Raw genomic sequence first — 14,294 nt, forward strand, 5'->3', positions numbered from 1 at the left:
CGTGTCCTTCGTCTTCCCCTCGATATCTAGAATCGTGCCCACCAATGTGTCCAATACATTTTTCTCAACATGCAACATGCATGACATCTAGATTGTGCCTCAATTTCAGTTTCGACCAATATGGGAGCTCAAAAAACATAGGCTTGTGCGTCCAGTTCAAATGGGTAGAAGGTCTAGTCCGACTAACTTTTTTCCCGAACGGAGCAAAATCCAAACGGTTCAGCTGTTCCAAGATCTCATCACCGGACCATTCTCTAGGTCTGGGGCGACGCTCTGTGTTCCCGTCGAACTCTTTATCTTTTTCCCGCCATTCGTGGTCCCATGGCAACCATCTCCGATGACCAAGGTAACAAACTTTTCATGCGTGCCAACCAGAAGTTACATCTTCCTTGCATACAGGACATGCCATATAACCCTTTGTGCTACACCCAGAAACCATTGCATATGCTGGAAAATCATTCACAGTCCACATAACTGCTGCTCTCAAAGTGAACATCCTCCCAGTTGATTTATCGAACGTGCGAACACCGTTTGTCCATAAATCCTTCAGCTCATCAACCAGCGGCCTTAAGTACACATCAATTGACCTGCCCGGATCCTCAGTTATCAAAACAGTCATCATCATGTATTCTTTTTTCATGCATTTCCAAAGCGGCAAATTATATGGGAATGCGAAAATCGGCCAAGTGCTGTGGTGTTGGTTTAGAACCCCATACGGATTGAATCCGTCAGTGGCAAGTCCCAATCTAACATTTAGGGGATCAGCAGCAAACTCGGGGAACGTTCGATCGAACTCTTTCCATGCCTCCCCATCTGCAGGATGCCGCATCACATCATCGTCTACCCGTTTTTCCTTATGCCATCTCATGTCTGTGGCAGTATGCGTCGACATATACAATCGCTGCAACCTAGGTTTAAGGCGCAGATAACGCATGACTTTTTGTGGTATCTTAGTTGTTCTATTCTGGGATGTCATTTTGAACCTCGACTCATTACATATAGGGCATGTATCCAACGTTTCATGCTCTTTGTAGAATAACATGCAATTGTTTTTGCAAGCGTGGATTTTTTCATAACCCAATCCAAGACCATGCAACACCTTTTGTGCATGTTTATGATCTTTCGGCAAACAATTGTCCGTCGGAAGCATTCTCTTGAAAACCCCCAAAAAGTAATCGAAACACAAGTTCGACATACGATACTTTATTTTTCGTGCATTAGCTCCACAATGGCAGTGAGAACGGAAAAGCTCTCGCACCCCGGGTATAACTCTTGGTTGGCATTTTTTAACAGTTTTTCATACTGTTCAAACTCCGCACTGTCTATTGGTGTAGGCACGTCATCTTCCCCTTCTTGATTGATGTTGGTCGATGCGAATGGAAAAGCATCCTGTATAATACCCATGACTTGATTATTAGGATCCACAATAGGTTCAACATTGTCCACTCTTGGGGCATTTGAAGACGAAGCATGGTCTACTTGTTCGCCGTGAAGATTCCAAATGCTATATGTTTCAATCATTCCATTCCTTACTAAATGAAATCCAACATTTTCAATTGTCTCCCAAAACGTGTTGTTACACCTCCTACAAGGACAACGGATTCTAGTTGCACTCGGGTTGTGTCTACGTGCAAACTCAATAAATTCCTCGATTCCATCCAAGTATTCGTCTGCGCATCTATTCGGGTTCTTTATCCACCTTCTGCTCATAATTCCTGAAACCACAATCACGACACAACAATCACAACAACTTCATACGAAGTTATAATGTCACCTTATGCCTCCGGTAAGGGCCCTATCCCATTCGGGAATGCATAGTCCTGTCACGTAACCTACGGCTACATGAGATTAGATTTCGGCGTGGATTAATTTCGGCAGCATCTCGACACAGTTCTTGAAGTGGGCATAGGTATAAATACCTACGTACCACCCGAAGAACGTGCCGAGATGACACCGAAATCTCCACAATCGAAACCTAATCCTGTAGCCGAAGATTATGTGACAACACTATGCATTACCAAACTGTCCAAATAATGGGACAATTCAAGAATTAATTGGACCGCAGTCATGCCTTACGCATCCATGCACGAAATCCAACTAATCTCGAACTGGAAACTACGTGTTACTAAACATAAAAATAAAAGTATGAAGTTAATTTCAATTAACTTCGTACATCACAACACATTGTGCTACGTCACGCACAATTTCACAACATTATACACATATAACTTCACAAAAAAATTACAAACATAACAAACAAACTTTTACAATAACATACCTTCTCAATCGTTCTCCACTAATCACTAATCACAGATACCCCTAACGAGAGAACAAAATTAATAGCGTTAGTACGAATTTACATTAATACATTTAAACTAACTATCAAAAATACATACCCAATGAACGAACGTACTGAATTCACAGCAGAGCAGCGGCAAGGGGAGAGAGAGAGAGGCAGAATGCAATTTCTGCATTCTGCCTCTGCAATGGCAGATACTAATATGAAGAAGAAGAACTTTGCGCGACGAAGGAGAAGAAATTTCGTCGCGCAAATTGCCGTCGCAAAAGGGCACTTTTCCGTCGCACAAAACAACATTTCCGTCGCGCATTTCCGTGCCGACATCTGCTTTTTTGCGCGACGACAAACATTTTCCGTCGCACAAAAGTTCGTCGCGCAAATCATATATTTCGTCGCGCATGGTGGAAAATTTCGTCTCGCAAAATCGCACCGGCATTAAACATTTCGCGACGAAATTTGAATCCGTCGCGCAAAAAAAGTTATCCACCCTTCATTTTGGCGCCAAAAATAAGTAACCCTAGTTTTCTTACGCGACGGTAAATTTTCGTCGCGCTAAGCTGTCTCTCGTCGCGCAAGTTTTTTTCCCCGCCGAAAAAGAGCGCCAATTTTCTGTCCATCTTTACGCGACGAACGATTGTAATTGTCGCGCAATATCTCTACGCGCGACGATTGTTGTCGTCGCGCAAGATTTTGGCGCCAATGCATTACTTGTGCGCGACGAAATTAAATTTAAGTCGCGCATAGATTGTTTGCGCGACGAATCTTTTTGTCGTGCTAGTTTTGTGTTCTTTGCGCGACGGAATTTTGTTTTCGTCGCATCAATGTTTTTTGCGCGACGAATATGTTTGTCGCGCTAGTTTTGTGTTCTTTGTGCGTCGGAATTTTTTTTCGTCGCATCAATGTTTTTTGCGCGACGAAGTTTTGTTCGTCGCGCAAACTTTCGTCGCGCAAATATTAAATCGTACTAGTGCATGATTTATCACTAGTTTTTCATTGCTAATAATAACACTATTTACCTGTATGTCAGGTACATAATTTAATGTGGGTGTTTCTCTGATCGATTGGTACAATATGTTGGTCTTTACATTTTATAAATTAAATTGTATTTTATCCATATATTAAGAATATTATTCAGGAAATAATTCAAAAATTCAATTATGGAATTCAATTACAAGGAAATAATGCATTAAATTTAGATTTTCAATGTGTTTTCCTTATTTACCTCAAAGCGTAAAATCGACACAACAAAAAATAATAATAAATGTCAAAGAACCTACATCTAAAACCAAAAAAGCGAAGACTAAATCCAATAACAGCTAATCGTTTTAGACCTAGATCTAAGAAGCCTTATAAATACCCACCACCATGCACCCAACTGCCTCACACCATCATAAAACCTCTTCTTCTCATAATAATCTTGCTTTCCATCGTCCCATTTTCCATATAATTCCCGAAATACCCCGTCATGTCTGAAGAGAGGCACCACCGTGGCCTCTTCCACCACAAGAAGGATGAAGACAGACCCATTGAAACCTCAGACTACCCTCAGTCTGGTTACTCTGATGAAGGACGTCCCGGCGGCGTTGGTGGCTATGGCGTCACTGCCACTCATGAATCTGAAATTGACTACAAGAAGGAGGAGAAGCACCACAAGCATCTTGAGCACCTAGGCGAGGCCGGGGTTGCTGCTGGTGGTGTTTTTGCCCTGGTATGAAACCACCTTTTATATATCAATCTTCTAATTTTATTCATGATCTTAGCTGTAGTTATTTATTATTTATAAATTCAGTACTTGTGCAGTGTGATCGTTCTTAAAAGTCAAGGATCACAACCAGAAATTCTTACATTTTCAAGGCATCTCTCAATGACTAATTATTATGCCTCGTAAAGCAGATCATTGTATACAACGGTTGTATGTAAAGATTATGTTATGTGAGGCCACCAAATGTTTGTTAATTTCCAGGTCTTTTCTGAGACTAATGTAATTAAGATCTGTCCCAGAAATAATTTCACAAAATTATAAAGATACTTTCATTTAACAATGGTCCAGCTGAGACATATAATACAATTAAAATACCAGACCCTAATGAATTAACTCTTATTTAATTTAATAATGATCATGATCTGATGTGCAGCACGAGAAGCACAAGGAAAAGAAAGACCCAGAGCATGCCCACAGGCACAAGATAGAGGAGGAGATTGCTGCAGCAGCTGCAGTTGGGTCTGGTGGGTTTGCCTTCCATGAGCATCATGAGAAGAAAGAGACAAAGGAAGAAGTGGAAGAGTCTCATGGAAAGAAGCACCACCATCTCATCTAAATCTACAAATAAATACTATATTTTATAGTTATCCATTGTGTTTTTACTTATCTGCGATGAGTGATGTTTGATCTCAACAATGTTATAATTGTTGAGTGCTAATGTGTGTTTGTTATATGAGTGCGCCATCTGGTTTCCTTTTAGCACGCTATGTATCTATTTCTCATTGTTAATAATAAATAATATCGTTTACTTGGTGTTAATTTCTATATTATTGTTCTTTATTTTTCTATCACAGAAAATAAATATTTTTTTTTTTGGTGCTACGTGTTAACTTCTTAATTTCCATCATGGGGTCATGGTTCATTTTGTCAATCCCATCTTTAGTATAAATTGACTTAGCAAGTATCTGGTCCTATTAGAGAACAGTCTACATTGGCTTTTCAATGGTGAGACCATCATATTCATAATAGTGCCATTTAATATAAATATAAACTAATTAATTAATTTTTATACAAGAGATATTGGGAGATGGAAAACGTAGGATCTTGAATGCATAAAAATTAAATTAACTTTTTCCCAATATATCTGGTATAAAAATTAATTAATATGGTTGTGTGTTAAATGCATTTTTTTGTTGGGATGAATTTCTGCTTCTATTTGTTGTTGTTAGAGCATCTACAATGGGCTCCCTAAACCACCTCATTAGAAATTTTTTATGGAGGAATTGGAAAAATACAACTCCAACTATACTCTCTATTCACCTCATAAATATGAGGAGAGAGAGAGGACTCCTAGTGACTCTCTATAATTTAATGCTCCTTTATTTAATTAGTATTTCAAACCTTTAATTAATGCTAACTATTTTTATATTATTTTTTAATAGAGATGAACCAATTAAAAAAGAGTTATAGCATTTATGACTTCCTAAGTTAGAGAGCATGATTGGAGTTTAAATTTTATAGAGAGCTCCTAAAATAACTTTTATATATTTTTAATTAAAATTTAACTAAAAATTAGAGAGCATGATTACGAACAATCTTAATTGAGAAAGCCAAGGAAAAAGGCTTTCCTTGAGTTCTGAATTTTGCTATTCATCTCTCTCTCTGTAGCCATTGCCTCTTTGAGACTCTAGCCTGCCTCTGCAACTAGTTATTTTAGGTGAATCATTTAAGAAAATGGCTGATATTTGTCTAGATATGGGATTTTTATATTAGCCTTGGAAATGTATAAACTAGCATAGCATGAATTGCTCTGTTGAGGCTAATTGACATATAGGTAATAAGTTGGTTTGCAAGTCAGTCACAATTACATATAGCATAGCATTGATATGATTGTGCTTATATCTTTATAGATGTTTTGGTTGTAGCAAGATGGATGTGGAGATTGTCTAAGTGACATGGAAGATGAAGAGATTGGGACGAAGGTTATGCACAACAAGAACATGGTCAGCAAGAATAAGAAATGGAGGCATTGAGAAATAATATAACCGCAAGTTTAATGAGTTTATTCACAAAGAAATTGTATATGATTATGTGTTTATAATTAGTTTAATTTTTGTTATTGATCATATTATTGACATTATATTAATTATGAATGAAATATGTTGGGTTTAACATCCAAATATTAACTTTCAATATGGTACTTTATTTATTTCATGATTGAAATAATTTTGAAGCTGTGATGGTTAAGAAACATAAACAAAAGAATTGTATAAAGATCAAAACTGAAAGTGCTTTTTATTTTACCAAACAGTTAAATAAATAAAGAACCATTTCAACATCATGTTTTTTTTAGTCATTATACACATCTCACAATACATTTACATAAAAATTTACCATACACTCATAAACTGATTTATGTACTAGCATCACTTTTACTATATAGTTTACCAAATGCCAAATTGCTTTCCTTCATAGCTGATTTCTCATGCAGCAAATTTGAAAGAGATTATTTTCACAGCACAATATTATTTTCACAGCACAACAATGTCAAACTGACCCTAATACTCTTAACCACTTGAACTAAAAGCCCCTTGCAAATACAAAATAATTAGTTTAAATTTGAGGCTTCATCTCAATTAATTGAATATGATATTTTTTCTTTTGCTCTGGTATTAGAGTTCATATAATTCATATTATAATAAATATTTTATTTATCAATTTTTATATCATATAGTATAAATCCATCTTCTAGTCTCTTTCATGTGTGTAACGGGTTCCGGGGCATTCAATTAGTACAAACCTCTCCATTTAACAATGATGAAAGGAGTATTAACAAATTAACAATGATGAAAGGAGTAGTTTAACTAATAGAGTGAGCACACTTGGAGAAAATTAAAAGTGAATAATGAGGGGTTGACTCTAATAACCCTACTTTTTCCTCCAAATAATAATTTTGAGTGAATATGTAAGTGAAGTTTTAACTCTTTTTAACATTCTTATCACAAATCATTCATTACAAAAATCATCATTATAGTCCAAAATTATACTATAATTTTGAGGGATTTATATATATTATTGCCTACATCTTCAGTTTTGTGCAAATGTTAAATCGATCTAGTTTTCAATGACCAAATGGTCAAATGTGGTATTAATTTCCACATCGCTGATTTTTTGGTTAAAATCTTATCCGAAAAAGAAAGTTTACCTATTTGATAGGTGTTTTTATACAATCTTCATCCAGGTGAAGAACGATAAATCAACTTTTATTTTTCCTTCTGATATCAACTGGGGAGGGGCCGTCATCCGTTGACAAGAAATAGAAATATATGTAGTTTTCAAGGTTTAATAAGTAAGTGAAAAGGTCTTAGTTGAAGAAATGTCTTCCATACCGGCCGAGAGAGAGAGAGAGAGCACCAAACAATCCAGACCGTCCACCAAGGTTTGCATAACTAGCCATGCATGTGATGTGGCAAGAGCAAGACAGATCCACTTCGGGAGAGAGAGAGAGAGAGAGAGAGAGAGAGAGAGAGAGATCCAAACGAATCCAGACCGTCCATCAAGGCATGGATAGGTAGCCATGCATGTGGCAAAAGCAAGAGAGCCCACTTTAGGTGGATATTTTACGCAGTGGTGGATCCAGACTTTCGTTCGTCTGGGGGCTTAGAAAAAAAAAAATCTAACCAATATATAGCCAAACAAAAAATATTTGGGCTTAAAGTGAACTTTGTGGCTGAGTTCTCCACAAAATTATAGAATGATCGGATTTAGTGAGATCTCTATTCTTTTTTTATAATATAGGATTTTTCTTTTTTAATATAAGTTTTGGGCTTAAAGTGTTTGTATTGGCTGGGCAATATCAGGGCTCAACTTCAGAATGACCTAAAAAAATTTTTAAAATGTGAGTTTGGGTGGGATTATATGGTTGGAACCTTTTTGTAAGTGCGGACAAGTGCCCGTAGTAGTTCTTCATTAGATCCGCCAATGATTTTAGGTACGAGCTTGTGACACTACTACAAAAAGTGAAAAAGACGACCAGAAAACAACGACGGTCTAAGTGAAAACCGTCGTGGTTTCTAAAAAGACGACGGTTCTAAAAACACCGTCATGTAATACCACCTTAGACAACTAAAAATGGAGATTCAAATGGCTGTTCAAAAACAACGACGTACCTAATTAAACAACCGACGTCTATTTGAAACAGATTTCCGCAGTGTAAAATCAAAGCCAACAAAGAACGGCAGAAGTTATGAATCGACCGACGTAGAAAGTAAAGACGACGATTTCAATAAAAGCCGCCGATTTTACTCATAAAATAACACGACGAGGTTTTCGTATAAGACGCCGTATAATTACAAAAAAAATCCACGGCTTTAAAATACAAAATATCGCCGTATTAAATTAATGTACAACGACGGAAAATATAAATATATCGACGTCATTATCGTATAGTTCTACGACGTTATCTTTAAATCGCACTATAAAATTTAACATCGTATTTATTCATTTTATACGTCGTACCTTTGATTTTAACCGTCGTCTTAATAAGAATTTTTGTTAACAATTTTTTTCTTTGATTTTCTTATCCTACGTCGGTAGATCTACTTAATGACAAGAATTGAAATAACCACGACGGTTTATATAGAAAACCGCCGACATAACCAGATTTTTCTGAGATCCCAAGGGTTACGAAATCTTACCAGATGGAACTCTGTTCCACATCATAATCTTAACAGATGACACAGATTTGCAATCAGAGAGACAATTTTTTGGAAGTTGATGATGTGTGTGCTTTTGTGTATCTTCAAATATTATACCTAACGTCGTTGCAAATTTGCAATCAGAGAGACAATTTTCAACGACGGTTATATTATACCTAACGACGTTTAAAAAACAAATCAACGTCGCTCAACAAATATATTACGTCGTCTTAGTCTTACTTAAGACGACGAAAAACGACGACAGTAATACAAAAACAGTCGTTGTTTTTATATTCTTATTTTATTTAAATCTGTCATCCAAAAAAGAAAATTTACATATTCCAGAACATTAATTTCCTTCATTTTAAATTTCTTTGATTTTCAGATTTCTTCATTCCAACACATCTGATCTTCAGATTTCCCTGAGAAGCGAACTTTCCTTCGACAGCGAGTGGAGGCCAGGCTTGCATCTCTTTTGATGGAAAGCAAGGAGTATTCAGAAGCACTAAGTGTCCTATCAGGCTTGATCAAGGAAGTGAGAAGGCTAGTTGACAAGCTTCTTCTTGTGGACATAGATTTGATGCGAGTAAGCTCAATTTCTTTTTGAGAAAGACATCCAAATTATTGTCTTTGAGATGTGAGAGACAGTGTCTCTGAGAGAGGAAGAACTTGGAACCCTAAATGTAAACCGAAAATGAATGAAAGCTACAAATTTATAGAATAAATTTTTAAAACCAACGGCGGTCCTTACAAAAAAACCGCCGTTTAAATTGTAAAATCAACGCCGGTATGACCGACGTATATTACATAAATCCACGTCGGTAAATTAATAAAAACGACGTGTTAAATAATCTACCATGACGCAAGTTATTACTTATGTACTTTAATTTTTGAGTTTACTACGACGGTACCTACAACACTACTGTCGTATTTATTTACCACGTCCGAAGTTAAATGTACCATCGTATTTTTTAATTTATACGTCGTATTTATATGTAACCGCCGTAATTTAAAAATTAAAATCCACGTCGGTTATATTAAACCTAACGACGTTAAATGAAAAGATTCCACGTCGCAAAACAAATATTGCGTCGTGTTAGTTAAAAACGACGAAGTTATATGTAACCGCCGTATTATTTTTTTGAAATGGTTTTATATGTAAGCAACTTTTCGTCTACCTGACTTACACTTGCACTGTTTCCAAACCCGATTAAAAATTTCAATCTCCCAGAGAAAACTTTTTGTCTTTTTTCCTTGTCAGAGCACTGTCAGAGTATCTCATCGCCTTCCTCTCGTCTTCTTCGTCGTCTCTGAACTTAAACATCGTCTTCCTCTTGCTTTCATTGCACGCAAAAGGTAAGCTTTCATTTTCACTATTTTGGTTACTGTTTTGCATGCTCATACGTTTTTTGTTTGAAAAATCTTTTTACCTTTTTTTTGGCCAAAATCATTTTACTTCTTTCCAAGTTTGATAAAATATACAGACAAAGAGGGAAAGTTTCCAACTTTGAAGAAAACTACCTCAACTAAATAAGACGACGGTAGCTTCTTATTTACGTGGTTAAATATGTAGACCACGACGGTTCGTCAATCGTTCTAGCGTCGTCTGAAAATTGACAAAGTTGTTTTTAAAATTATAGTCTTTTTTTTTTATTTGCTTGTTTAATTGCAGGTTTGATTTCTCTGAACAATGGTTTTTGTTTTTCCCTAATTTGATAAAATATAAAGAAAAAGAAAGTAGGGTTGGTATCTAATATAGACGAGAGTATATCTTATTGTTTTACGTCGTGTGAATGTTAATACCACGACGTGGTATTTTAGGGTTTTGGATCTGCAATTAAACATTCACAGAGAAAGAAAGAAGGGTTTTGGATCCTTATATAGACGACGGTATATTACTATTGACGTCGTGTGAACATAAATACCACGACGGTATATAAATAATGGTTTTAAACATTTATTACGTCTGAGATTATTTCATTGCGTCGTTTAAAATCATATCATACGTCGTATTTTATTAATAACCGTCGCTTGTGTTCTTAATCTTTTCCTGAAATATTTTCACTTGCAGTTTTGTCTGTTAAAATGGTTTCTCAACACCAAAGTAAGGATTCTGGCTCTAAGAAAAATGGAGGTAAGGAGCTTGGAATGGTAGCTCCTCAAGAGAAGTCTTCGAAGAAGATGAAGTTTGCTTCATCATCTGTTGAGACAGAACCAACCAGCCAGACAACAATCTCTGATGATTCAAAGTCTGGTCGAGGTATGAGCACAATGCCTCGTGTTGTGAAGAGAAAACTTCAGAAACTGAGGCCAATTGTTGAGTACAATAAAAGGGGGAAAGGAATTGGCCAAGCACATAGTGAGATGCAGTCATACATTGGTGTGTTGGCACACTCCAGAGTTCCACTTGTGGACATGAAATGGTCTCAAATCCCCAAGGATATAAAGGAGCAGATTTGGGAAGCAGTTGACATGGCTTTTGTGGTAGGTCAAGGGGGCAAGAACTCTGTTTTATCCTCTGCTGCCAAGAAATGGAAGGATTTCAAGTCTACACTAACGAGGCATTATATCCTTCCATACACCAATGACAAGGAGAAATTAAGCCAACCCCCCGAAACATATAAATTCATAGAGAAAGCACAATGGGATGCCTTTGTAGCTTCAAGGTTATCCAAAGATTTTTAGTCTGTGCATTCTCAACATGCACAGATTAGGGAGAAACTCGAGTACAATCATCGATTGTCTCGAAAAGGATATGCCGGATTGGAGGATCAATTGGAGGAAACCATGCCTGGGGTAGAAATTGATCGATCTACCTTATGGAAGAGAGCTAGACAGGACAAACATGGTAACATCCCCGATCCAAAGGTGGCAGAAAAAGCAAAATTAATTGTAAGCCTACTCACTCTGTTTTAAATTTTTATTAAACTGTGAAAAATTCTTATTACATCTTATGTTATATTTTTTCGTCGTGTGAATGATATTACCACGTCGAAACTTTTTAAAAAACGTCGTTAAAGGTCTAAATCAGGAATCACTACTCTGTTTTCTTTAATTATAGCATAAGATGTCGGTGGTTCATTTTAGCGTTGTGTGAATGATATTACCACGTCGAAACTTTTTAAAAAACGTCGTTAAAGGTCTAAATAAGGAATCACTACTCTGTTTTCTGTAATTATAGCATAAGACGTCGGTGGTTTATTCATTTCGTCGTTTTAAAAAACTAACCACGTCGGTATAACTACCGTCGTGATAAATTATAATAACGCCGGTTTATATGTTATTGCGTCGTGTGAAATTATATAATACGTCGTTTGTATATAAATAACCGTCGTGTTTTTTGTTCTTACTTTTTTATATATCTTTGTTTTAGGATGAATTGCAAAAACAAGTCTCGGAAGGCAAAGTCAGTGTATATGGCAGCAATGATGTGCTAACCATGGCTTTGGGCCCCGAGCATCCAGGCAGAGTGAGAGGAGTAGGTGCTGGGATTTCCCCAAGGCAATATTTCAATTTACCCAAACCACAGAGGATGAGCTTTGACGACCGTTTAAAGGACAGTTTAAGAGTTCTCCTTCAAGAAGAGACTAAAAAGATGGAGGCTAAGGCAAGGGAAGAGGCTTTGAGGATGGAGGCTAGAACAAAACAATTGGTAGAGGCTGAGAGGGAGCATTTCCTGAGTCAGCTTTCCCAATTAATTCCCAATTTTGATCCAAGCATGCTTAAACCAAGAATTAGCCAAAGTCCCAAAAATCCAATGTCCGACAAAGCAAGCTGCTCTGGAGGTGATGTGAGATCCCTACATTTTGAGGATGATACTGCCAAAAATGGGAAACATCAGGAAGATGAAGAGAAGGAAGAAGAAAAAAAAGATGAAGAGAAGGAAGAAGAAAAAAAAGATGAAGAGAAGGAAGAAGAAAAACAAGAAGAAAAGGAGAAAGAAGATGAAGAAAAGCATGACGACAAGGTATGTTCACATAACTTTGCCTTTTTTATTTGTTTTTCAAAATTTCAGACGCCGATATTTTTCTTTAAACCGTCGTTTGTTTACAACTTAGACGGCGGAATTTTTTTCTAAGACGTAATAAATTATTCACCACGACGGTTTTTTCACCGTCGTTTAAATTCTTTTCAGACGACGTTTTATTCCTTAAACCGTCGCTTTTATTGAATTACCACGTCATTTTTTTTATTTCTTTAAACAGGTTATTGAAGTTGGTGATTATTCAAATATGGAGGCGCCATCTTCTTTAAAAACCCTTTGTCGTTATGTGGAAACGACACTCGTGCCTGAGGATAAGACCCCGCAATTTACAATTGATAAGGAGGTGTTTGGTCGTGAACGCGATACCTTCCTCCTGCCTGAAGATATTACACAATTTGCAGGCATGGAAGAAATAGAAGCTACTGTGGTTGCTGTATATATGAGGTTTGTCATTCTAAAATAATACGTCGTTGGTTTATTTATTGCGTCGTCTTAACTAACTAACCACGTCGTTAGTATGTACCGTCGTGATAAATATATTATAACGCCCTTTTCTATTTCAGTACGTCGTGTGAAATTTTATAATACGTCGTTTTGTTATACATAACCGTCGTGTGGTTTTTTGTGCTGACTTGTTTATATTATTTTATGTATTTAGGTACTTACATGATGTTTTGAAACAAGCAAATATGTGCAGCATGGTTGGTTTTATCGACCCTGCTACAGTTAGTGCCAACTCTGGCACAATAGCTGACAGATCACGAATGGTAGCAGCTCGACTTCAGAAGACAGACGGTGAACAGATTTTCATGATGCCTTACAATCCAGGGTTAGTCTCCTTAACAGGATTTTGTTTTTATGAATGACAGCGTATAAACTAACCACGTCGGTGTTTTATTTTATTGAGTCGTTTGAAACTACTAACCACGCCGGTATTTATTTATCGTCGTGATAAATATATAATGTCGTCGATTGCTACTTTATTTCGTCGTGTGAAATATTATAATACGTCGTTTTTGTAAATAACCGTCGTTTTTATATTAATTTTGTGCAGCCGTCATTGGATCTTGCTGATTGTGAGAGCAAAGAGGGAAACCGCCTATTTTCTGGATCCTCTGCCCGGAAATCGTGTGGTCGATGAAGAGGCCAAAAACATCGTGAACAGTGCTATAAAAATATATAATTCCCACATAGCCAGAGCAGGCCGTAAAGCAGTAATTTGGAAAACTCTGTCAGGCACACCAAAGCAACCCAGCAGTGTCGAATGCGGGTATTATGTGATGCGCTTCATGAGGGACATCATCATGGATCCTTCCTTGGGGTTTGAGAAGAAGGTAAGAAGAAATTACCTTCATACATTTCACGTCGTTTTTTGTATTATCAACGACGGTCATGTAAAATTACCGTCGTTGAATAGATATACTACGCCGGTTATGAAAAATATCGTCGTCTGTGATTGAATTTCTTTTTATTTATAAACCCTAATAGTCATTGTTTATGCAGTATGCCAAGGGAAACCAAGAAGCTTCATACCCCCAAGAAGCAATTGATGAAGTCCGGAATGAATGGGCAGAGTTTGTTTTCCAAATTATTGAACAGGGGAATTATTGA

At 36.8% G+C, this 14,294-nt stretch overlaps 1 protein-coding gene across 1 annotated transcript; it reads left to right on the forward strand.

Moving 5' to 3' along the window:
- Positions 1-3,695: 3,695 nt before the first annotated feature.
- Positions 3,696-4,824, forward strand: LOC117613640 (abscisic stress-ripening protein 2-like). Its single transcript, XM_034342233.1, has 2 exons — positions 3,696-4,007; positions 4,435-4,824. The coding sequence occupies exons 1-2, from the start codon at positions 3,765-3,767 to the stop codon at positions 4,615-4,617; spliced, it is 426 nt and encodes a 141-aa protein (XP_034198124.1). The 5' UTR covers positions 3,696-3,764; the 3' UTR covers positions 4,618-4,824.
- Positions 4,825-14,294: the final 9,470 nt, after the last annotated feature.

Source organism: Prunus dulcis, unplaced genomic scaffold (assembly GCF_902201215.1).
Source record: "Prunus dulcis unplaced genomic scaffold, ALMONDv2, whole genome shotgun sequence".
Taxonomy (NCBI): domain Eukaryota; kingdom Viridiplantae; phylum Streptophyta; class Magnoliopsida; order Rosales; family Rosaceae; genus Prunus; species Prunus dulcis.

Coding starts and splice junctions, on each gene's coding strand:
- LOC117613640 (XM_034342233.1), top strand. CDS start 3,765: ATGTCTGAAGAGAGGCACCACCGTGGCCTCTTCCACCACAAGAAGGAT. Junction 4,008..4,434: donor CTGGTGGTGTTTTTGCCCTG/GTATGAAACCAC, acceptor TCTGATGTGCAG/CACGAGAAGCACAAGGAAAA.